Genomic DNA, 26,325 nt, shown 5'->3' on the forward strand with positions numbered 1-26,325 from the left:
ACACACACACACACACACACACACACACTTGTTTAAACTGATTATCTCCCTTATGCACTGTAAGCCCAAAGAGTGGGAAATTTTTCTGCTTTAAGACTCACCTTAGGACCAGCTCAGTGTCTGACCGAAGGTTGGTCCTTAATAAAGATTTCTCAGTAATTGTCTTTTAGGTACGAAAAAGAACTGATTATCTTACATTGCCCTTTATTATTATTATTATTTTTCTTACCAACATTTATACCCAAATAGAAGAAGCAATACCAGTGAGGCTGAGGCTGATAAGCTGAATTAATGACATAATGATGCTAAAGGAGTTTTGGGTTGAATACTGTGTTGCCCTTTAACATTATGTGCATAGAGGGCAGTCTGGCCAAGCATTTTACAAATGAACCCCATTCATCATGGGAGGGTTGCCCGATCAGTGCAAATCACCAGCGCTGAGCCAGTAGGTGCTGAGTCCAGCCCCAGTTCAGCACAGGACACAAAAGTCCATGTCTTGCAATCATTGTGCATGGAGACTGTGCACCTTATAACTTTAGAATATGATGAGAAAAATGATATATCTTACATAACTATTCAAACTATTTATTCACTGAGTGACTAAATAAGCAGGTCGGGAAGGAATTAAAAAACTGGATAATCTGCCTCTAAATAATAGATTTAGTTATCAAGGGATGGTGATAAATATATGCAGATTTTACATCTTCAAATCATTACATTTACAAGGCATCATCTCAAATCCTTTTCAAGTATTTTAAAGTTAGATTGAACAGCCTATCCTAAAATTTGCATTGACTCTTTCCTAAAAGAATGACTAACATTGGAGATATTAAAATATGTATTTTCCCGAGGCCTTTGTTAACTTCTACATGGATGAAGAAGCAAAATAAAATGTCATATTTAGAATACACGATAAATATTCATCATCTGATCAAATGTTGGTAGTATATGGACCTTACACTGCAGAAAGAATGCCCTTGGTGGTAAAAACTCGTCACATTGACTTATATACTTCCTTCAGGAAGTCAGGGGCCTGACTTATATTTAAAAAGTAGCCTAGTAATTACGCTTTTACTAGAATATGTAAACAGTTTGTTCTATAATGTGGTGTCACTGCATTCTTGAAACCTAGAGAAATGTTTAGAACGGATTTCTGCATCAGATTAGTTAGAAGAATGAAATACAGCATTTGCACAAAGTCTAGAAAAGAATCAAACGTTCAGAAACTAACAAAAATAAAAGCAAGGGTCTGGCCTTTTTCTCCTTCCCCGTGGTCTGAGTTTCCACTTCTCTTCTGACTTCCGGGAAGAGAGGGAGAGAGGCGGAGCTTTATGGCCCGCAGACCCAGACCCAGACCCTAACCCAACCAGAAACCAGACCCGAGCCTCGTGGCCGGCCCGGCTCCGCCCCCCGCCTGCGCGCCCTCCTCCGCTCGCTCAAAGACCGCCTCCTGCTGGGGCTCGGCCATTCCTGGTCTTCTGTGTGGCGTCTTCAGCAGTTCCCCTCTGGCCCGTGGCCCCGCGGCAGGCACTCTGCAGGCCCTCTCTCACTCCTGTTGGCTGATGCCCTGCTGGTCCACGATGGACTTCCTACGCAGTGTCACGGCGGTCCTCGTCTACCTGGCCATCTCCCTTGCAGCTGTCCCCAAATCCTCGGACGGGGCTTTCAGGGCAGCCGGGCTCCCGGCTTCTTTGCCGCCATCCTGCTTGCAGGGGGCTTCTACGTGATCTTTAACGACGGGGCTAGAGTCCTCAGACGAGGAGACGCTGCAGGCGACGGCCAGAAAGGCTGAAGAAGGAAAGTGCGGACTCCGGACTCTGACTGAAGTCCTGCCAGTGCCCAGGCAAGCTGAGCCACACAGGCCAGCAGTCCTGCCCCCTGTGGCTGGAGTGTGGCCAGGGGACAGTGTGTGCTGGGACGTCTCGAAGAGCAGCGGTGGAAGTTGCGGACAGAGTGGCCCGGCTGCACAGCCCCACGGTGACTACACAAAACGACACCAGTTGGCCTCGCACCGCCTAAGCACTCTGCGTGTGAGGGCATCTTGAATGTTCCTACCCTTCTCCCTACATGTGCTGCACAGCTGTAAGCCCTTAACCTCTCTGCCGAAAACAAGCACGAGGGGCAAAGCAGGTAGAGCCTGTTACCCTGTCACAGGAAGCATTTTGTGCTGCAGGAGGAAGGTAGGTGGGGGTGCGAGGACCAGTAAGACAACCCTCCAGGCCCCAGCGGTTTTGTCTGCATTTGGTGCCCCTGCTCATACCAGGCACTTTGTCGAGAATGATCCTTCCAAGATTCTTTTGTTCAGAGAGTACCAGGTCCCTCTTTGTTCTTGAGGCAGGGAGAAAACTGACCTTTGCCCTGTCATCTAGGAGAGAGTGGGTCTCCATGACCATAACCGACACCTCACATTTTTGAAGACCAGGTCTTCTTCAGGTGAGGTGACTCTTCTCAGTCTGAGACTGTTTCAAAGAAAAGCTCATAGATTAGTCTGTTAGGTCCAAAATATCAAGAACACCATGAAGTAACAGTGACAGCCTCCCGGGTCGCTGGGCAGGCCCAGCCAAACACCCTTTTCCTCCTGGGGGCCACCAGTATTGTGCTTCTAGACACCAGAGCAGGTCTCTCACCACCTCTGGAGAGGTAAGATGTGCCTTCTGTGTTCATCTAAGGACCTATGCTGTGTATGTACCTTAAATGGGATTTTGTAACCTATTTTTTTTTTCATACAAAAAGCAGCTTCTTAAATGGCATTTCCTGTGTTCGAAGAGGCTTCATAAACGAGCCAGAGTTCTGGACCCATGTTTTGGGCATTTGATGCCTTTGTTCTTCTCTTGCATGTGAAGCTTTTTCCTGAAAAAAGCTGTAACAAATTAAACCAGACCAACCACAAAACAACAACATGCGAACATAAAAACTCAAGGCAATACATTCACAGCTTTTAGGGATAAATACTTTTTCTTTTGTTGATTCTTTATTTTAAATAGGCAAACTCATTCTTCTGTTTTTTTTCATTTCGGTCAGTAAACATAATTTGCATTATTTTAAGTTATAGTATAAACCTAGGGATTTTACTATAGTTGTCCTTTGATTATTAAAACAACCTTGTATGTATAAGAAACAGAGGCCTAAGAAAGATTAAATGGCCCAATTAACACGATTTTTGTTAATAGCAAAGGCAAAATTCGAACCTAGGTTTAAATAAAGTAAGCTCATTCTCTTATCCACTATGCCATTCTTTCTGTCCTAAAAACACTAAAATTGAGTCCTTGGTTAATAACAAGTCTGATATTGTTGTGCACTCTTCTGTAGTATATTGAAAGTTAGAAGATGAGCAATTTTAAAAGCACAAAATTAATAGTTTAATGTGGCAGAATCCAGGAGTGATATTAAACGTGTACAATAAATGGTGTATTGTGACACCGACCAATCAGAATAGATTCCTAACTAATTGGAATGGACTCCGTCCTGGTAGAATCTATTATTTCTCATTACTAATTGACTCTAAAATTTCTATTACTGAAGATTAGGACATTTAAATTTAAGTTTGTGTGGTTCTTGTTCAGGGGATGCATTTTCTTATGAAAATTTCTTTCCACATGTAGGTCAAAAATGTGATGAAAAATATCATGGCTGGATTGCAACAAACCAACAGTGAAAAGATTCTCCTGAGCTGGGTCCGACAATCAACTCGTAATTATCCACAGGTTAATGTCATTAACTTCACCACCAGCTGGTCTGATGGTCTGGCTTTGAACGCTCTCATCCACAGTCATAGGTAAGGAGACTACTGAGATATTGACTAATTTTTATAAGTATTGATTTAGAGACTGATTATCTTTTTCTCGAGTGTGGTTCCAGCTCATTTCCTACTATGTAACACGTTATGTATTTAACCATATTGATCTATCTATTGGAATGCACCGAATAAGAATATCCTCTTTTTTATGTGATGTATCATTTCATCATTGAAATATTAAAATCCTGGAGCATGAATGTGGTTATGGTGGGAGGGGGAGGGGACCCGCATGTTTGAAATTGGGACTCTGACAGAAAATCAAGGTTATATTCTAACTTGGCTAAGAATGGAGTTGGTCTTTCTAAACAATGTGTTAGTAGGGGCCTAAACAATAGAGCTAAAACGGTTCCAAATCTCATGTGAGTGGCTGTAGCAAAATAATTACTATCATCTGATTAATAATGTGAAAAAGAAACCTTTCTCTTGTCAGATACACACTTAGATAGCAAATACATAAGGCCCTGTGTAATTTTTTTATATTTCGGGATTAAAAAAGGCTCTGAGCATCTTAGCAACCAAGGCAAAGAGCAGACCACAATTAATTCTATGACTCAGTGCTTAGAATATCAAAAGAAACAATTGCGCTGAACAGTAGAGCAATTGCTGTAAAGCGCTGAAAGAGAGTTTTGTGGATCTTCATAAAAAGAACTCATTGTGATACAGTGAACCAAATGTTCTTAACTGTATTCCATACACTATCATATTTTCTAAGATAACAAAATAGTTGTTTGCTTTTTCTTGTATAAAGAAGCTTAGTAAATGAATTATTAACAGTTCAAGAAAAAGCAAAACAACATGGGAAATACATACATATAATGCATTCGTTTTTATTATATGTAATATATAAATGTATATTCTATGTATAATACATTCACTCTAAGGAATATCTGCTTTGGTTTTCCTGTTACCCATCTCTTTTATCCAGCCCAATCCCCAGAGTCAAATACATTGCCTTATTAACTGTGTTTGAAATGCCACTGGACTGCTTCTGCCCTGATTTTCAATGCAGCTTATCTTTTCTCACTTTGATCTTTCTTTTTTTAACAAGTCTCCCATTTCCCTATGCCGGTCTTGTTTCTAGAAAAGTCCAGAATATAAATTTTCTTCATGCTAAAGCTCAATCCAAGAACAAATGCTCTCTCAATAAGCAGCTTTGTCAGGTGTCTTGCTCCAGCTGGATTTAATTAACCCCATCCAGACTGAGTTTTAGGTGAATGACTCAGCAACCTGATTTTCAAAAGGAGACAAGCTCACACTCATGTGGCATGTTAAGCAGTGTGAACACGTTGTTTTTCTTAAGTATGACACGAAGAAAAATACTGCACAGCTTCAAAACAGCCAGATGAGAAGGAATAGAGGCATTCATTCTGCATTATAAGTCAGTTCTGATTTATGCAGCCACATGCTTCACAGTAAGGGCCTGAACATATTGATCTTGCTGTTCATGTACACGTTTGCAGATGAACAGAAATATTGAGGATCAGGTTATGCGGTCCTTGTTGGCTCTTTAGCATTTTCTTTTCAAGTGGTAGGCTTCATTCTTGCCAGCATGTTCACACACTACATTTGTTAATATTATATTTCATGATTTCTGAATATATTTGTAGTACAGTAAACATTTCCAGATTGCCCTGCTGCGTCTGTCCCTGACCCACTCTCTCTCTCAGAATATCGTTTATATCTTCTCTCCTGTCATATTGAATGAATCATCAGTAACTACCTTTTCATACATAACATAGTTACTTTTCAAGAGGTTTCTCACAGTTGATAATGCTCTTTCATGAATCATCTCCCTCTTCTTTTTGTCTTTGACAGATGTTCATATTGTTTATCTAAAGGAAAAAAATGCTTTGAACTTTTTGTTCCAAGGTGATTGTCACTGGTACACTTAGGAATGTCATAAGGTGTTCTGATTTCAATAATTGAGTGACTAAGCTATATAGAACAGAGGCATGCACTTAATATAAAGCATAGGGATTGACAAAGAGCCTTGCCAAAGATTAGGATATTGCTGGCTTTATATCTATTTAAGGCTAAATTTTATCTTAATATGTAGGAAATTAGAAGTATTATATTGAAACACAAAGTCGACTACAGTGCAGTTAAAAGGAAGCCAAATTCTACTTTTGTAGGAAAACTTTATGATAAGTGGCTGGAAATAGCTCAAAGTATGTGATAAGTGGCAATAAGTATAACGTTAAAATTAAATTATCTTCCTAATTCTTCATTTTAATTTATTACCATAGAGATAACATAGCATGTGGTTAAAAGAAAGTGAGACATGGCGGGTGCAAAGGAAAAAACAAAACAGAATGTGTCTTCATGACCCCAACCCCACCCCATCACTGTCTACTTCCTACAAGTGGTTACTGTCAGCAATTTCTTTTATTCTTTCTCATGGTTTTCATCATTATGCATTTTAATTTCCTGAATAATTGGTGTCTGACAGTAGATCGATTTACTCCTTGATATGAAGCCCACAAATATTATCTCTTATCCCCATCTATTTCCTAATTTGATTACTATAATCATTTCATTCTTTTTAATAGTTTTTTAAAGAATTTATTTATTTGAGAGAGAACACAACAGAGGGAGAAGCAGACTCCCTGCTGAGCAGAGAGCCCGATGCGGGGCTTGATTCCCAGGACCCTGAGATGACCTGAGTCGAAGGCAGATGCTTAACTGACTGAGCTACCCAGGCACCCCTGATCATTTCATTCTTAAAATTGTTGTCTGCTTTACTTTAAGTGGTCTTGGTATACCTTGTTTCATCAGACAAGATCTGTTGACTACCTGATATAAAAGATGACAAAATTATCACACTTGTACTTCCTTCTCTCCTCTTCACCTTCCATTTTGTTATTATAGTATTCTTAGAAAAATTTTCTTTTGAGTATAGTTGACATGCGATGTTATATTAGTTTCAGGTGTACAACATAGTGGTTAAACAGCTTTATACATTATGCTGTGCCCACCACAAGTGTAGCTACCATCTGTTTCCATGCAGTGCTATTACAGTGTCATTGACTACATTCCCTTTGCTGTGCCTTTTATTCCCATGACTTATTCCTGCCATGACTGGCAGCCTGTGTCTCTCACTCCCCTTCGCGCAACCCACCCACCACCCTCCTGTCTTATAGTATTATTCTTGCATCAACAGTGTCTGTAACATTTATATATGTAGATTATAGGTGTTTTTGGCATGAGTCTATAAATTGAAAATGCATTGTTATTTCATAAATATAATTAACCTTAGAACAAAGTAATAGAAGTTAATGTTTATTAAGTTAATGTTATTTTGTAGGCACTTTTCTAATTAAAATATCCCACTTGTTTCTCATGACATAGATACTATAATTAGTCCCATTGCACATATTAGGAAACTGAGGCACAGGGAGGGTGCATTATTTACCTAAGACCATTTGGCTAATATGTGGTAGAGCCAGGATTTGAATTTATAGAGGACTCTGCTAGGCTATGTTGTCTTATTCAATTTGTCTGTTTCCTCAAAAGACTGGTGAACATTGCGTGTTCCTATTTATGGGTTCAGGTTTGGGTCAGCATGGGAAGGTATGTAGCTTTCTTCTGTTGGTTAGTCTTACAATTCTTTATGCATTGGAAATCATAGTTATTTAAAATGTTAATGATGAATTTTAATGATTTAAAACATTAATTTTAATGCTAGAGGAGATCTCAAAGGCCATTCAGTGCATTTCCTTCTTTTTTTAAATGAAAACACTGAAGCTCCAGTAGATAACGTGACTTAGATAGCTCCTCACCCAGGTGATTAGTTCGTGGCCAAGAGGAGAAGGGGATGAAGGGAAAAGGGTTAAAATGAGGAAGCAACTGTATTCTTCTTCATCCTTCTCATTTAACCTTGTTGATTGTATTGCAGATGAGAAAGCTACTCTCCCGCACTCTCCCACCTATGTTCTTTCTGGCTTCCATTGCTGGGAGATACAGAAAAGAAGGTGGGACAGAGGTTGTATAGTGAAGTTAAAACTTCCCCAAATAGTCTAGAATTAATTTGTATTTATTGTCTTTCCACTACTAGTCAGCTCCCAAATTATCCATAGGTTCTAAATATTGTTAGCTCTTTTGGGTAACTTGGAATATAGAGGGCACAATAGACTTCCTAAGAAGTAGACAAAATTCTGGTAAATTAATCAGGGTAGCATCAAATAAAAAGGAAGTGAGATTCAAATGAGCAAGTTGTACCTTTATTTTTAGTTATGGTTTTTGAAAACAACAGTTAAGCCAATCCTTATAATTTCCTTGCTTGCCAAGCATGAGTTCTTAAGCAGGAGTCCATTGACAGACCCAATTGCCCTAAAATTCTATGTAAGTTATGTGTAAAGATATGGACAGTTTTCATGTATGGATAAAAGTTTTCTAGTGCTCATCAGATTCTCAGAGGTATCTGTGATCCAGAAAAGGCAAAGAACCATTGGTTTCCAGTGTTGTTGGGGTAAATTGGCCTTTTACAAACTCATCCAGTTCCCCTTCCTAGGAATGCTATCTCCTGCCCCTTCTTGATATTGAAAATCTCTCAACAGAGCCAGGCCTGTGAGGTCTGACTGACTGAGCACATTCTGCTTTTTTTTTTTTCCATAAGAACTTTGATTTTCTTAGTATCCACACAACTCAGAATTATCTTCTCAAAAACTTCTTAAATTTAAACCCAAACCACCATTTAAGACTCCCTTAAGCCTCAAAAAAGTATTTCTTGACCTCTTCAGATTTTAGAAAACCTTATATCTTATTATCTGTGTTTTTCACATTTAAAATTTATTTTAACTTATTATGTGTACATTTTTTCCTTATTAGGTTTTAAGTCCTTATAGGATAAGAACTCCCTCTTATGCTCCTTCATGTTTTCTCTATTATCAAGTAAAATGATGTTCATAGAGTATGTTCTCATCCATTCTCTGGTTGTGTGTCAACAAAATTTACGGAGTCAAATATTTAGTCAACAGATATTTACGGCCCTTCTATGTCAGGCCGGGTTTCTAGAAGTGAACAAAAATGGTGAAAAAAATTGTATATTCTGTATTCTAGTGGGGGAAACAGGTAAACAGACAAGATTAATTAAATATATAAAATATTAAGTAGTAAGTGGTGATGAGAAGGAAAGGGATAGGAAATGAGTATGTTTAAGGTTGATTTGGGAGTGTGCAATTTTAGATGGGGAGAGGGCAAGAAAAGACTCACCAATAATGCGGCCTTTGAGGAAAGACACGAAGTGGAAGAGTGAGCCATGTCCATGTCTGGGGGAAGAGAATTCCAGACAGAGAGAGCAGCACATGCAAATACAGAAGCTACCTAGCTTGTTTGAGGAATATGAGGGGAGAGGCAAGGAATCAAATCAGAGGGTTAACAGGGAGCTAGACCATGTAGGGCCTTGTAGGTCACAGTTAAATCAATGAATTTTACTCCCTGATAGCAGGGATTTGAGAAGTTTGTGATGAAACATTTTAACAGATCACTCTGGCAGTTTTGCTGAGAATAGATTAACAAGGGCAAGGCTGGGAGTAGAGGAGCAGTTAGAAGGTTAATGCAATAAATAATCCACACAAGATAAAATGGTGGTTTGGATGGAGGTGATGGCTGCAAGGGTAGTGAGAAGTGGTGAAATTCTGGATATGTTTCCAGCTAAGTGTTGTATGAGAGTGAGAGTCATCAAATTAGACTCCACGATTTCTGTCTGAGCCACTGCAAGTTTGAACTTGTCCTTGATTATTGAGGAAAGGAGAGCTATAAGAGAGTAGGTGGGTTGGGGGAGTGTGATGGGGATGAATACTGGAAGCTCGCTTTTGGACACCTGAGTCTTGTGATGACTCTAAGTGGAGATACTGAATAAGCAGATAAATCTAAAGTCTGGAGTTCAGGGAAGAGGTCTGGGCTAGGCTTATGAAATTGGAAGTCACCAGCAAATGGTTGGCGTTCAAATTTGTGAGACTGGATGACATCAATATATTTTTGTTACTTGGCAAGGGAGAATGAATTCTCCTTTATTTTCTTCAGGATTTTCAAGTAAAATTGTGACTTGTTAAATGAAAAACGTTATTGAGGGGTCATGAAGAGTAACGCTCAACTCTTGAGGATGATGGGTATGGGTTGTCAATTAAAAATTAGAAATGAAGTGAATCTCGTGAAATATTGTAAGTTGATTTATATTTGGTCTTTGTGTGTATTTCAGGCCAGACCTGTTTGATTGGAATAGTGTGCTTCGCCAGCAGTCAGCCACACAGCGACTGGAACACGCGTTCAACATTGCCAAATGTCAATTAGGCATAGAGAAACTGCTTGATCCTGAAGGTTGGTACATTTCTGGACTACCACGGTTTTTAGTATAGTTTAATATTTATCGTCTCAGATTTAACATTTCCGCAAACTAAGCACAAAAGAGAAACTATGCATTATATGTTTTTCTGTATTCTGGGTGTATTTAAAATGTTCTTTCTTCTTGCAACATATTATGAGTTGTCCTATATGATTTTAGCTCTCCAAATACCATGATCTAAAACTAAAGTGTAAAACTTGAGAGAAAATTCCAGGCCTTTAGAATGTATATGCCTCATGGATGAAGCATACTACATTCGAAGTACATTGACTCCAAATAGTTTTAAAAAAGTTCATGTTTTGCTTATTCTACCAAGAGATTTGGTAGACTAATCAGCTATAATTAATTAGCTACTCTTGCCAATTTCATTCATATACTCTATAAAAGGCAACATGGTTTACTGTTTAAATCAGGAAATCTATTCCTGGCACTGCTTCTGTTATAATCTGTCACTCTGGGGGAAGTCCTCCATTGGACGATTATTCGTTTTCTGCTTCCATTGACAGGCAGCACTGTATTTATATTTTTATTATATTACGCTTAAGTAAATTTCATAATTATCTCTGGTGCTACATAGTCATACTTTCCAGACACATGGATTAGAGGGATAATGATTCTTGACCTCTGCTTTTCTTCTAACCTATGAGGCACTTTTTTTGCTTGCCAACTTGTTTGCAATTGCAGACTCTTCTCACTTTGTTGAGGCTTTGCTGTACTCTAAAACCACAATTTGGAGAAGCAGTGTCCGTGGAGCTGATATTTGGGTAGGATTATATAATTAGATGGTCTTTGGAATATTGAATCAGTTCCAGCTAAGGAGATCAAGTGGTGGTAATGGGTCTCATCAGGAAAAGCTCAGAAATAACTCAGAGGATATTCTTTCAGTGGTGAATTTATCATCCACTAGAATCTAATCCTCTGTGTTGCAGACCTGATTACCTCATCTTATTGACAGGAGATCCATATGTTGGTGGTGGTGGTGGTGGGGGGCATAATTTTAAACTCAAAAGAGGATATATCAATCAAAATGAAAATTCAGTCATTTTAAATGAGATATTTATTACAAGAATCAGAATACTCACATATAATTGACCGAAATATTGCTCTTGGTAGGCACATGTACTCGGGAAGGAAAATTTTAATAGCACAAATGTGTTTGTGAGGTTGAAATCATATTAAGTTTATTAGAAATGTTTCTTCTGCTTTAAATAATGCATAATTTAGCACTGACTCCTGTAAACTCTTTGTGTTGCTTCAATAGATGATTAGCATCCCTCCTGCCCTGGTTTAGCTCTAAGGAAGAAATTGTATCAATCATATGTCCTTGTTTTGCAGGATGGGGGAGGATTACCTCACTATTGACTCCCATACTGATTTACATGTTTTTTCATACTCCAGTGAGGTAGAGAAAGGCACATGTAATGAAAATATGAACTCTAACCCTTAAGGATAAGGGCTACAGTGTATAGATTTGAAGGATAAGCCTGTTAATAGTGTTTTGTTTTTCATTAAACCCATATATGGTTACCAGTTCCCAATATCTGGGATATATGCTCTAGTTATTCTTATGTATGCTCTAGCCTTCATAAAATAGTAAGAGTAGGTTTAAAATAGATTTTTTTCTTTTTAAGTGGTGAAATGGCTAAAATGGCTTTTGTTCTTAAGTTTTCCTTTTTGTCAGTGAAATAGGGACACCAAATAGGCGTCCACATCATAATCAGAGGGCAGTTACATGAGTTATGTATTTTATAGCGTAAAATAGCCTGCTGTATCCAATTTCATACATCTTCCTAACAGGAAAGTATATGTTGCAATGTACATCGTGTAGACCACTATAATATCTCAAACAACAATTCAAAATCAACCAAATGTAATATGAAATACAAGCTGATTAATAGCAAACCGCTGGGTATGGTTTCATTTTGCCAATGAAGTCTTCGATCTGAAAACCCATTCTGTTCATGGGCTCCCTTCCAATTCAGAGCGTTCTGTCTCCTAAAATGGTTTATTACAGTTTATTTATGGCTGTCAGTAGGATGAGAATTCAACATAAATCTTAACGTTATATTTTTAGGTATATGTCAGTTCCTGCCAGTGTGTTAAGGAAATATCCAAATATGCATCTAGAAATTGTTCAGAATTTTTCTAGAGATGATATCAATGATAATTGAAAGGAAAAATATTAACTAATTCATAAGGATTTTTATTCACTGATTCATTAGTCACAGAAGAATAGCATTTTTAAGAGTTTAAGGTTTAGAACACTCTCTTCAATGTATCTGACATGGGAGATTCATGGCCTTCTTTCATGCCCTGTATGGTAATTACCTTTGAGATGTTCATAGTTTTATTTAACCAGATATTGGTTCTTTAGCTTATGCATGATGATGTCAGCTATTCTCTAAAGGGATTTTCATTTCGTATCTAATATGCTTTTTAGGAAGTTAATAAAACATTTTGCTTTATGTTTGGTGAAATTTTTGTTTTGGGGGGATTGAAGTTATGTTTGGCTTAAATACCTGCCAAAAAATGTTTTTAGAATTTTAAATGTATGCGTTGCTGATTAGGTTGACTTATAAATTAAAAAGTCATTGAAATATAATTTGGAGGTTTTCATGTCTTGCATATATTGACTTTGGTATGCTTTGTTTGGCTTTAATTGGTGTTTTGAGGCCTGAGGTTTGGTTTTAAGAGGAATTGCCTTTTAAAATGAGTAGCATTAAGCATTAGCATAAGCAATTTCAGGAGCTGTTTCTGCTGTGTTTAAATGTTAACGTATGCAAAAATAAGTACTACTAGGGTAAAATTATTTAATAATTTATGTGTCTTTAGGCTCACGGATATAAAAGGTTTACCTCCTTTAAAATATATCCTATTGTGAATCAGGCGATTCATTTTCTGTCACGATTTCCCTATAAGACATGCTTACTACTTGCATTGTGGGTTTTATATACCCACAATTATTGTTTGCTTCCCTGAGTTTCGAGAAATTTGTTTGTTTGCCAATCCACACAGCGCTTTCTGCATTAAGAGAATGCTTTGTCAGCTTTTTCATGTGAATAACAAAGTGAAGATATTCTTTTGAAAGGAATAAAAAAATCGGGGATAAAATCGTGCTGGTTCTAGATATCTTTTTGCATGTTACTGTTGTAAATCATTTCCATTTGGGATATGCCGTATGATGTGGAAATGCCCTCACTTATTTACCAGGATAACTTTAGAAAGGGGAAAAGAAAATGCCGAATGATGAGAGTCAAATTTGAGGAGCACTATGGCTTGCAAGAAATGTTCGTAACCTCAGAATGACATTTACAAGCCAGTTAGTTTGGTTTTAATTCTCTTCATTTTAACTTCACAAGGATGGTGACATAGATTGTATTTTCTGCTTGGCTAATCCCTGCATCTCTCTTCAGTTGTTTTTAGAGTCTACTTTCCGAAGAATAAGCTCTGCCTTGTGGAAAGTTATACTCTTGAAATGAACGGTTTCAGACTTAACTTTGTATCCATACAGTTTATTAGCATTTAAAAAAATTCAAGGGAAAATAGGTGGCATTTACCATAAAAGAGAAGAATGCTTTTAAGGCCTCTTATTTGGGTATCAGTTCTTTGAGCAAGCAGTGTTTTTTTCTTTCATTCTTTGTTCCAACCATCACATTTTGATTCCCTAGCAAGAAATATTAGTAAGTAGTTTACACTAAGTTAAGACTGAAAGAGGAAGACCATACCACCTCGGAAGGGTGTTAAATAAGCAGAACTTTTTATGGACACACATACTTATTTCATATCATTTGGACTTATTTTTTTCCAGAACCCACTGTAGAATACCTTTTGATCCCAGAAAATGTAGTGAGATTAGAATATATTGGTGTTTCCCTATGTATATGATTTCACCTAGAAATTTTTATTGTAAGTATCTAAATTTTTACTGTAAGTATCTCAGATTCTTTAGAACCAAACTCCCTGCAGTGTAAAATGTTCTTTTCCCCATATATTAAAAAAAAGTATTTTAGTAGTACATGGGAATAAAAATGGCCTTTGCCTTTTTGATAACAAAGTAACCTGTACAAAATATATGTTACTCTGTACCTTTTTAAAGTTGATTTATATTATTATCTCTGGCAGAATGTCTTTCGAGTTATTACAAGTTGTTACTATCTAAAACTAAATCCTGAGTGTCTTGGAAGAACATTTTTTAGTCTAGTTATTCTGTTACGGAAAATGGAAAGTATCATCTTCTGCTTATGCAGATATGATAATAGCAAAATAATGTTCCTATTAGGTCAGCAGGAGACCACTTTTTCCAGGATTTCTTTTTTAAAGAAACATTAAAATTTGATCATTAAAACCAAATTATATCACTTAATAGTGTTAAATGTAATAATAATGAAAATATTTCTTTAATTTTGAACTTCAATAGATTGCAGTTGAAATGAGCAAATTAGAAATGGCGTTGTAAAGCAAAGGAGTGGGGTACATTAGTAAATTTAGTGTTGCCATCTTATTTACTTAATGTATATTGAGCCCAACCTTTTAGCAAAGGAATTTGGGAAACACTTAAATAACTTAAATGTATACTTTCATTAGCATTGCTTAGAACAAAGACTAGCATCGGTATCTAATGAGGCTTTAGGAAAACTGAAGCCCAATGCAGAAGTCCAGAGAAATGTGATAAACATACTCCTAGCCTGCATATCATTAGAGTAAGGCTACTTATTAGGATATCCTTGACTATTTTTAGGTTTTACCCTGGACCTTACTTTTTTATGGTACAACTTGTCTTTTCCATGGGCAGACACATTACATAATTAGCCTTGACTATCCAGTGCCACTTTAATATACTTTAATGCATTTCAGTCGAAGATGGCTTTCCCACAGTATCTGGAGGCATCCTTAGTTTTATCACTGCTACTGTAGGAAAAAAATCTTTAAGGGACGATGAGGCAGTACTTTGTGTATGAAAGTAATACATAGCCATATAAGTAAATGAAAACTTTGTACACGGGTAAAAGGTCATCAGTAATAGTATACCAATATTATATTAACACAAAAATGAGGATATAGATATTATATTAGCATCGTGATATAGTTGATTATATTAAGATATTACTGTTGGAATCTATTTCCTGATGGGAAACTTTTAAATTGTCACAACAGAAATCCCAAACAAGGGGCGCCTGGGTGGCTCAGTCATTAAGCGTGTGCCTTCGGCTCAAGGCGTGATCCCGGCATTCTGGGATCGAGCCCCACATCAGGCTCCTCTGCTATGAGCCTGCTTCTTCCTCTCCCACTCCCCCTGCTTGTGTTCCCTCTCTCGCTGGCTGTCTCTATCTCTGTCGAATAAAAAAAAAAAAAAAAAAAGAAACCCCAAACAAGTAAATATGTTAACGTTTCCAGTAGCCTAAAAAGTTAACAGTGGCATGGTGGGGGGTGGGGCAGAGAGAGCGAAAGAGAGAGAGAGAATGTGAATTTAGTGTCTCTCTTTGATACCGTCTCTTTACATTATTCTCAGTTCAGATAGCATAGAACACCGAATATTTTCAGGACAATTTGAACAAGTCAGTAATAAATTGATGTGCTTTTTGTTCTGTTGATTCATTTCAGTCATTTGGATGACTGAAATAATTGGATATCACTGTCCCAAATTCACCCGCTTAGACAACGTGGAGACCTCCAAAACATTAAAAACAATATGTGTGCGTGTACATGGCCTGAATCTACCCTTGTACTGATCTTTCATGTCCTTTTATCACAGTTTTGACTTCATGGAAAAGAGCCGATTTATATTTTTTATCTCTCGTAGGAGTTGATTTGTTAAAATGAATATTATTCATTGTTATAGTTAAGTAATGTAGTTTCTCATTTTATGTTGGAACTTAAATAATGAAGTATAATCTAACGTGATTTTAGATTTGCATTGTGTATGAATTTCTATACCAAATTTGTTCAGAAGCACTTGAGTATAATCCTTGCCTAAATAACTGGGAATTTCTTTTCAGTTATTTTACCTGGATGTTTTCTATCTAAGTGGGGGAAACATAACATCTTAGGCCTATACAGTCACAACAAATTATGTTGAATGACTGATAGGACATCTATAAATTGTTTAAACAGCTGGGAAATGCATCCACCATATCCCAATGCTGAATGACATACAATAGGTTTTTGTGAATGGTGTCCCTATGTATATCATCACTAGGAGTCCATTAGACTGTTAAGGAAAATGTATTAGAAAAATAATTTGTTACTCCTTTGTTACTGATTTTAATCAAAGTCGGGTCTGAAGTATTAAATGAGATATTAGTAAGTGTTCTATAGTTGATATCTGCATTTCTTATGTGTCACAGAAGAGTATAGCCTTAATCAAAAGCATTTTAAATAGTTAATGACAGAAAATGAGGATAAAATGGCATAGTTTCAATTTTTTTGAGGTTTTTATTAAATCAGTGATAATGTTTGAAAGTAAAGCATATGTTGCTTATAGCTGGAACATTTTGATTCATTTCACTATCTTCAAAGTAGAAGTAACTGTGTTTGATTAAAAAAAAATAGAAGATATCACAGAACTTGGAAATGAATATCTGAAAGCCTTATAGCTCAGTATGAGGAAGAGAGATTATCACGTTGATACATATATTTCCCAATTAAGTAATTTCCCTATACAGAAATTCATGGGCCATTTAATAGCTGGAATATGAAATATAATATGAAAATGTATTAGTTTAGAAAAATATTTGGGTAAAATAATAATGAATTGGGGTCTTGGTTGATTCCATTTAATTCTTATAACAGGATGGTTATCCTTGTAAAAGAGACCAGAAGCTTTATAGTAGTCTTGTGATTATACTTAAAAATAATTAAACTAATAATTAAAATAATAATATACTCTTTGATTTATCGTCTTATGGCAAATTTATGAGGTTAGTGGGTCATATGCTATCCACTTGAGAGATGAGCAAATTGTTACAGTTATTAAGTGCTTGGGAATATTATGTATTATTAAAATATACATGGTGGTTGAAACCCAGGGTTTTCACTTTTTAGATATAATCAGTTGTTCTGTAGTATCACTCTTGTGAGTTACTTTTTCAGTATTGCTGAATTATCTTGCCTCAGACTGAAGCACAGTCACCCCTTAAAAAGGGTTTTCTAATTTATCACCAGTGATATAAACTCAAATATGTAAAGTTTCTTTTGGTAAAATATAACTAAAATTTAAGTAGGGTAATCATATTCTAGGGGCCTCACATACTTTATCCTATTTTTTTAAATACAATAATTCCAGGGCTTTTAATCCTTATGGGAAAACTGAGTCTTAAGAAGCTTTCCTAAACCCAAGATCACATAGCCAACAGAGATGAGCTGGAATCAAATTCAGGTTTCTCTCTTCTCCGAGTCCATGTTATTTCCAACGGGGGTGCCCAACAAAATCTTGTGGAGTGGTTTATGAAAACACTGAGGTTGGAGCAGAGATTCTGATTTCATTGGTCTCTGGTGGGCCCATGAAACCAGCCATTTTTAAGAACTCATCATGTGAGACCATTGTATAGCCACGGTAATAATAGCTGCAATAGAACCGTTGTTTCCATGCGATGCGCCTTTTAAGAGGATAAAATCTAGATCTCTTGTCCCAGAGTTTGTTCAGACCTCTAGCGTTTTCTTCCTGAAAAGGTGACTAAGGCTGCTGTTCAAATCTTGAGTTACTGGAGGATTGCTTATTGCTAATAGCCCTGTCCTTAATGAGAAGTGGTTCATCCACCAGATAAAATAGAAACAGCTTGCTGTCACATGAGACTGGCTACCAAAACCTTCTTGTTAGGATTAAGGGACTTGCCTTCTCTCCTGTCCGCACAGCTCTCTGTTTCTCCACCCATCCCTTCTTCTGTTTATTACTTCAGAGCCGCGTTTGTGATGGAATGGTGCTCTCTCTCAAGCACTGATGCCACCAAAGGGTCGTCTAGGACAACCTCTGTGTGGGGGTGATCCTTGGCTCTTCATCCTTTTATTTATTTTTCCTTTTTTTCTCTTCCTTTTTCCCTTTGGTCCAAAATCACTGTGCCCTGTCATCGGGGCTTTGATGAATTCCTTTTTCAACCAGTACCTATTCCTTTCACTGGCACAGCTGATAAAGCTGATAGAGCCTCTTATTCCAGGGGACTTTTCAATATTAACTAAAAGATAATGAAAGAAAAAGAATTTAAATGGCAGTAAAATAATTTTTTCCAGAGTATAAGTTTGTGATCCTATGAATCTATTTAAAAGAAGCAAATGGCTTTAGTTAACTTCATTATCTCTGATATTATGGCACAAATAGGTTGGCTTTAATCACAAACCATTTATCTAGGATTAGTTTTGCTAAACAGCCTGTATTTCAGCCAGATAGATGACTTTTAGTGACAGGATATAATGGTCATTGTAGCTTGCAGTGTCACTTTAGTTGTGAGGGCATCAAATTGGCAATTATACTCACAGATGCAATAAAATTTAATCTAATACTACATTTACTTAGCTGTATAGAAGGATATAAGGCAGGAAATATCCTGGCATGAAATCCTATGTCATTGGATGGCCCAGAAGCAACCGAAATATGCACATGTGCCCTTCGTGCAAATGGGGTGCATATGGTGAGGGCAAGATCCTAGGTCACTGTGGGCTGCTTGACATAAAGAAGCTATAGCCTTGATTTCGCACCAATATGTAATAGCATTCTAGTCACAGAGGATGAAGGCCTGCTTGTCACTTTATAGCTCCCCCTCTCTCCCATTAGTCTAAAAGTACTTGTACAGAGCAAACAAAAGCGACGCAACACTCCACAATTATCCTCACCCTATAATTCTAAGAAAATAAGATTCTCTGGTCATTTACCTAGGCAAGTTTACATTATTAGCCCAGCCCTGATTCTAACCTTTTATTCATAGAGCCAAATAGCCTTGGGTTGAAATCCGGTTTTGCTTTTATTTATTTTTTTTCTTAGATATTTTATTTATTTGGGGGGGGGCAAGCATGAGCAGGGGGAGGGGCAGAGGGGGAGAATCCCAATCAGACTCCCTGCCAAGGAGGGAGCCTGATGTGGGGTTCGATCCCAGGACCCCAGGATCATGACTGAGCAGAAGGCAGATGCCCAACCGACTGAGCCACCTAGGCGCCCCCTGTTTTGCCTTTAATTAGTTAAATGGCGCTGGGAAACGTTCTGAAACTCAGTTTTGTTCATGTCCAAAGTAGCGTCAGTAATATCTAGCTCATACAGTTACTGTGAGGATTAAGTTAAATAATACCTATCAAGTATTTAGCCTCTAATATGCCTTCAGAAACAGTAGCTAAAACATATGTCAAGTGTCTGGAATATTGCAGAAATTCAGTGTTATTTCCCTTTCTATTCTATAAATTAATTAGGGAGAGCGGATCTTCCTAATTATCTTGCCTGCCCATAGGATAAATGCTGACTCTCTGTAAATTAAATGATTTCCCATTTAAAACCTTACTGTTCTCCCTGTGACCTTCCCACTTTTTTCAGTTTCCTGATCTGAGGGATATTGCTGGTTCACAGCTGGATATCTGGGTGGTAGTCCTTGACATTCTTAAGCTCCAGAGTATAATACTCCACAGTAGACTTGAACTATGTGTTGAATTACACACACACACACACAGTCACAGTTTACTGAAGATTTCTAACAAGTCTCCTGAAGGCTGGTTCATAATTATAATACCTTATTCTTATAACTGTCACAGTATTTGTAAGACACTAATGAGCACACTTGTGAAAATATAAGGAGTTTTTCTTCTGCATCCATAACTTTATTTAACATTGTGTGGGTGGTTGAACTGGTTCCCAAAAATCTCAGAAAAATTCTTATCTTCTGAAACCAGGAGTAGCATTTGTACAGAAATGTCGATGTGATCTGGTGTAGTATTTACTGAAAATTTATAAGCACTGGGCACAGTAATTAACACTTTATAGGTATAAATTCATTTTATTCCCACAACAACCCTAGGGGGTAGACACTATTACTATGGCTGTTTATAACTGAAGAGTTTAAGTAACTTGCCCACATCCCTTAGCTAGTGAGTTGGAGTTTAGATTTCCTGCTTTTGGTACTACAGAAAATAATTGTACTGCAGAATATTTCTGTCCTCTTCCCTTAAGGTTTTCCTTTGCACTGATTGGAAAGTTACTCTCTTTATTACAAGGCTAATTGAGTCTGTTTTAAAGTGGATGGACATCAATCCATTGATTCTAAATGTGCTGGAAATAAATGCAAAAGTCACACAAACTGGAGCCGGACTAAGAGAGACCCTGCATTCTTTTCACCATGATGTCTCCCTCAGAGAATAAATAATCAAAGTGGAAAGATGTTTACAAATCTTCCAAGTTTGGGATCCTATCCAAGTCACACTAAAGTTATCAAAAGGAAACACTAACCAGCTATGAATATATTCCCTTCTACTGTCTCTCTTGGTTAATTCCAGAAATAGAGATGGCAAAGACTTCATGTAAGGTATGCCAAAACATCTTACTCTCTCATGTATTTACTCAATCAGCTTATGATGTGAACATCTCTTAACTAGATTGGAATCTCTAAAATATGGATTGGCAAAAAGAGAGACAGACACACACACACACAAGGTTATTATCTTAATAAGGACTAAGTAAAAATGTGTATTTTACCTAGGCCCGAATGTACAAGTTTCTCTGTATGGCACATTTCTTTGCATGGATTTTTTTTTGGGGGGTCTGTAGAGAATTACTTGGGCAAGTGAACACTTTGGAAAAGTGTTTTAAAAACCGTTTCATTGGGTGGCTCAGTTGGTTAAGCATATGAGTCTTGATTTTGGTCAGGTCATGATCTCAGGATCGTGAGATCAAGCCCCATGTAGCGCTCTGTGCTCAGTATGAGTTGGCTTGGAAGTCTCTTTCTTCCTCTCCCTCTGCCTCCTCCCCCCACACCCCCGGCTTGTGCGTGCTCTCTCTCTCTCTCTGTTTCAAAAATGAATAAATAAATAAAATCTTAAAACCCTGTTCCTTTAATATCTTATCAGTAGAGACGCTGTAGGTGAAAGCATTCAAAGTGGAATGAATATACACCTCCGGGAAAGCAGTAGATCTTTTGAGATCTCTTAAGAACCATTTTGGTTTATTTAAAATCAATATTCTTCTGGGGTGCCTGGCTGACTCGGTCGATAGAGCATGCGACTTTTGATCTCGGGTCATGAGTTTGGGCCCCACGTTGGGTGTAGAGATTAGTTTGAAAAATGATTACAAAATTAATACTATTCATTGAGCAGGAAAACATGATGAAGGCCTTGGTAAATGCACCTCATGTCACCTAAAACATAATAGTTGACTATGATGTCATGGTAGTTGTTAATCAACGGGAGTCTGAGAGATAGCAGGAGGTAGAGAAAGACTACTCTAGAACAACAGGGATCTTTGAGCACTTGGGTATTTGGAGAAACTTGGTACAGGAACCAGGTTAAAAAAGGTTAAAAGTAAGGATAAATCCTACCCATTTCCAAATTTAATGAATAAATATAAAGATAAGATTTAAGCTCCCACATAAAAATTAAATAACTGCATGTAATTTCCTCTGTACTATTTATTGTAGTTCTACTTTTTCTTCCATCAAAGCATATAAGCACTGCATGTGAAAAATGAGAAGAAAAAAATCACAAAATATTAAGGAACTAGGAGATAAGAAATTAATCTTTGAATTTTCATAACTTAAGTAAATTTCCTTGTTTAAAACATTAGTTGTAGCAAGATTTCAGTAATATTTGATACAAATTTTCTATTAAATGATAGTATCTGTGTATTCATAGTAAGTGGAAACATATTTTAAGCAAAAAAATACTGCAAAATGAAAAAAGATAACTCCCCTCTTCTTCTTCACTTTAATATTAATATATACCGGTGGGGAAAATGGCAGTCAAAGGTAACCAGTGCTTGAAAGAATGTTCTCATTTGTTTAATCTTTCTTCAGATTGATCAAGAGGCACTGAATAGCCATAATATTTCTGAGAACTCTAATCTTACGGAAGTTGTGGAAACTTTTAAAATTAGAATTTATTATCAGAACCTAAACGTTGGTTACTTAGATAAGCCAAATTCCATCATTATTATAGAGTAGTATTATTTTAGCTAATGTGTCTTTTACTGAATTGAATGCATATAGATTAGTCCAAAAAAAAAAAAAAGGAATACCTTTGTAGAGCTCAAATGTCGGACAGGTTGCCAGATAGACTTGGAGTTTTTCCAGTGTGCGTGTGTGGGGGGGGAGGCATTTAACCACTAATAACCTAGAGATTTTGTAGCCCCTACTTCTAATTCTGGCATTGTAGTTTGTTTCAGACACTAAAAAAGCTTTTTAAATTTATTTGCCTCAGGGTCATTATTTTATGCAGTATAAATTCATTTTAATTCATCAAGCACCTATTGATTGACAACTTATTGTAAGAAAGAGTGCTGTATACTTCAAACACATCAAAAAGAAAAAGATGTAGAGTCTTCCAAAGAATTGACAATTTAGTATCAGGCAACAGGCCAGTACATAGGTAACTATTATTCACGACAAAATGTGATCTGATCCCCACGAATTAATTAACCTGTAGTAGAATATTTTGAAAAGTCTGGAACCTGTTTGGGAACCGTTTCCCCTTCTAGTAAATGACCAAATGTTTATGTCAAGTGAAAATGTGGATGTGTCATAATCTTTTAGATGTTAAATAAAGCAAAACCCTCTGTACAATTGTCCTTACTCTGCTCCCTTAATTTTATTCTCGGGACTTAAATACATAAATCTATAAATAGTGAAGGTGATTTGGAGCAGGAAGCTAACCTGCTGTTCTATTTCCTTATTTCTTTCAAAGTTTATTGATTTCTTAAATAATAAAGTTCATCCATTTTAAATAAGCTTTGGTAGTCATTGCTTTCTCTTTAACGTATGTGATTTCTAATAGAAAGTTCTGGATTTTTTCATTCAGGCTTAAAGGTGTTCATTAGGACAAAAGTCATTGTAAATCCACACGTGCACATACACACATACATAGGTTTGAATAGTACATTTTTAAAAAGATTTTATTTATTTAAGAGAGAGGACAAGTGGAAGGGACGGGCAGAGGGAGAAGCAGGCTCTCTGCTGAGCTGGGTGCAGGACATGGGGCTCGATCCCAGGACCCTGGGATCATGACCTGAGCCGGAGGCAGACGCTTAACCGACTGAGCCACCCAGGCGCCCCCGAATAGTGCATTTTTAAATTAAACCTAGTACAATCAATCACCTCCAACATGAGAAAAAGCTCTTTAAACTGTTTTAAGTGAACATTTACAAGAGAAATTGGCCTGTAATACACCTCAGGTTCTTAACCTTTTTGAGAGCTATAGAAAAGCTGCTTCTCTATAAAGGTAACATATATTGCCAATAAAATATATAAGGGAGGACATCTACTTGTAAAACTCAGAAAACGATTTAGTAGGAACAGTTGTTTTATTAGCCTTCTGCTCTTTAATGACTGAAACCATCCTGGGGCTATTTAAAAGATGATTTAATTTGTCCTCCAAACACATGGATGAGTTCAGGGTGTTTCTTTTTCTCCCATGAATCAACCACGTCTGCATTGACTTTAAAGGAATGGATCAGGAAGCTTTGTAGTAATAAATCAGTCTTTTAAATTACTTTAAGTTGGTAATTTAAACAGCTCTAAACATGGAGAAAATGAAATATTAGAGCTATTTATAATAAAATATTCCATCAATTTATTGCCTTGAAATTAAAGGTCGTTTCAAATGTGATTTTAATGTAAACCATATCTGAATATAAACTATCTGAAATTCTTAGGCAGCTCTTCTGTATCACTAGCTTACATTTCTCAACAGAGTGATCAGTTGAACAAATACCTTTATCGAGATAGCCTCTTGCAGTTGCCCTTTGACCGGTAAGTGGTGCCATCATCTATACACTGAGTTGTTCAAAACAAAACCTGCGTGTCATCCTTGATTCCCCCAATCTCTGTCAGCCCGAAATTTAACTTCATCATGATGCCTTGTGGCTTATACTTTCAGACTCTATTCGTAAGTCTCTGATACCTCCCTGTCTCTACAGCCCTGGCCCTAGTTCAAGTGATTCTCATCTTTCTTTGACCACAGGAAAAGTTGCTAACCGCTATTCCTGCTTCCGTTCTGGCTCTATCCCCAGTCCCTTTTGTACACAACATCCTAAGTGATACTGCACTATTCAGGCCCAGGAACTTGCTGTTCTGGCAGTCCGGAATGCTTTTCTTTCACTTTGCCCTTCACAGCTGAGTAAACCGAGCCCCCCAAAGATTATGAGCTTTGGTAGTTTAACCAATATCAGAATAGCATGTTTTGTTGGTCCTAGATACATGTTCAAACCATTCTTAGTCTTTTGTTTTAAATTTGTCTTGATGTTATTTCATATTATGCACACTGCATTTGAAGTCCGCTTTTTTTTTTTTGGATATTCTAGTGGTTTTTCATCATAATATGTAATGCGTATATGAGAAAAATATTTTTCATTAATAACTGTTAAAGGAGAGCATGGCCTGTGAAATTATTTGTCTTTTATTTAAGGTACCTTAGAAAAATGACCATTTTTGTGATTTTCATTAGGATATGCTCAGAATTTGTTTTTATTCTGAAAAAATTACCATGTTGATATTTAATATTTAAATCAAACCAGACTTCAGCAGATGACACTAATAACTTTCTAACTTTCTTATTTGGGAGCTTATATGAAGAGTGAGAGTATTAAGATATCAATTAAGGTATCTTGCTATCCTCTGAGGAGAATATCGTATATTTGTGGAATAAAGAAAAAGTAGAACAGACACATACAATTTTGTTTCTTTCAAGAATGGTTTAGGTGATCTTTACCTATATCTTAAGATTTTTAGTGTGTGTTCCTCTATTTTAGTTTGATCTCTGATATAGGTGAAGTAAGCTGTAGTAGTGCTTTATTCTGTGTGTGTGTATGTGTGTGTATGTGTATGTATGTAAGTATGCTCATGGGGAGATCCTGACGATGGATGGAGAGATAGAATGAGAGAAACAAGGCAGGTACATGCAGACCAGAAATCTGATTACACTGTAGAGGACTGATACATTCCAAAGAACTAGGAAGACAAGGAGACGACTGGAATAGGTAGGAGCAAATTGGTGCCACAATTTACTCTCTTCATGTAATCACATGATGAATCCTTATTTAGTACCTACTGTGTTTCAGGTATATTTGAGTTACATATATGGATGTAAGAATAAGACATCACGATATTAGAATATGCTGTGTAAGGTTCATTGGTTTTTGTCTTCAAAATCTCTTCTGTTGCTGATGGTTTTCTTGTTTTTTAATATCGTTTAGTGCAGTCTTAATAGAGTAAACAAGAACATTGGCCTTCTCATGTTTAACTTTGTGTCAGTGATATACAATGTAATGTCAAACTCCTCAGCTCTCTGGGAAAAATTAATTCCGACTTATATTCTGGTGGAGGTTGTTCCTACTGTGGTACTGCTGGCTTATCATCATACCGTTGGTAATTGTAGACTTGTCCAAACAGCTCATAGATGGTGACTTCCTCATATGGTGCAGGACTCATTCTTGTTCACAGCTGAACTCCAGGAGCCTCAGAGATTGACTCCTTTTTAGATGGGTGCACAAAAAATGTTTGTTAAAGGCATGTTGAGGAAAGGCCAGTATATATGTACAAAGACCAATTCAGGATTTTAGAATTCTAAGCGGGCTTGATCCTATAAGCTGTCATCAGGCCAATAGGTTAAATTCACTGATGAATACAAGGAATTCATAATATTAAGAAGCAATGAAATGGTCAGAACCTCAGCATTGGAGTTGTTCTGCCTCACACGTTCCTTCTTCTTATTGGCTATTTCGTTGTCTATTTAAGCTGGAAAAAGGTCTTCCTGATGATCTCACTTCATTTAAATAAAAGAATACTGGTAAAGGTGATTTTAAAAATTGATATATTACATGTGCTAAATTATAGACCTTAGGTTTTATTTATAAGAAGCTGCATGCAGGTCTTAAGAAATATGTAAAATAATTTATTGCCATGCTAAATGATAATCATATGCAGTATTGTGGAATAAACTATTATAGCATATCAAAGTTTATCTGAAAAGATATAATAGCACATCTCATAGAAGGGATTAAGTGGTTCTCTGT

At 36.9% G+C, this 26,325-nt stretch overlaps 1 protein-coding gene across 11 annotated transcripts in view; it reads left to right on the forward strand.

Moving 5' to 3' along the window:
• The window catches only part of DMD (dystrophin), a 2,097,152-nt gene that overhangs the window by 493,920 nt on the left and 1,576,907 nt on the right, over positions 1 to 26,325 (forward strand). For 10 of the 11 annotated variants that reach the window (XM_087859359.1, XM_087859361.1, XM_087859356.1 and 7 more), the window contains exons 6-7: positions 3,603 to 3,775; positions 9,996 to 10,114. In XM_087859359.1, the coding sequence (XP_087715485.1) occupies positions 3,603 to 3,775; positions 9,996 to 10,114 (292 nt within the window). Of the gene's footprint in view, positions 1 to 1,508; positions 2,181 to 3,602; positions 3,776 to 9,995; positions 10,115 to 26,325 lie in introns of those variants that run through there. The other variant, XM_087859366.1, reaches the window with a different exon arrangement.

This window comes from Ursus americanus, chromosome X (genome assembly GCF_024610735.1).
Source record: "Ursus americanus isolate L20-20 chromosome X, mUrsAme1.1.p, whole genome shotgun sequence".
NCBI lineage: Eukaryota > Metazoa > Chordata > Mammalia > Carnivora > Ursidae > Ursus > Ursus americanus.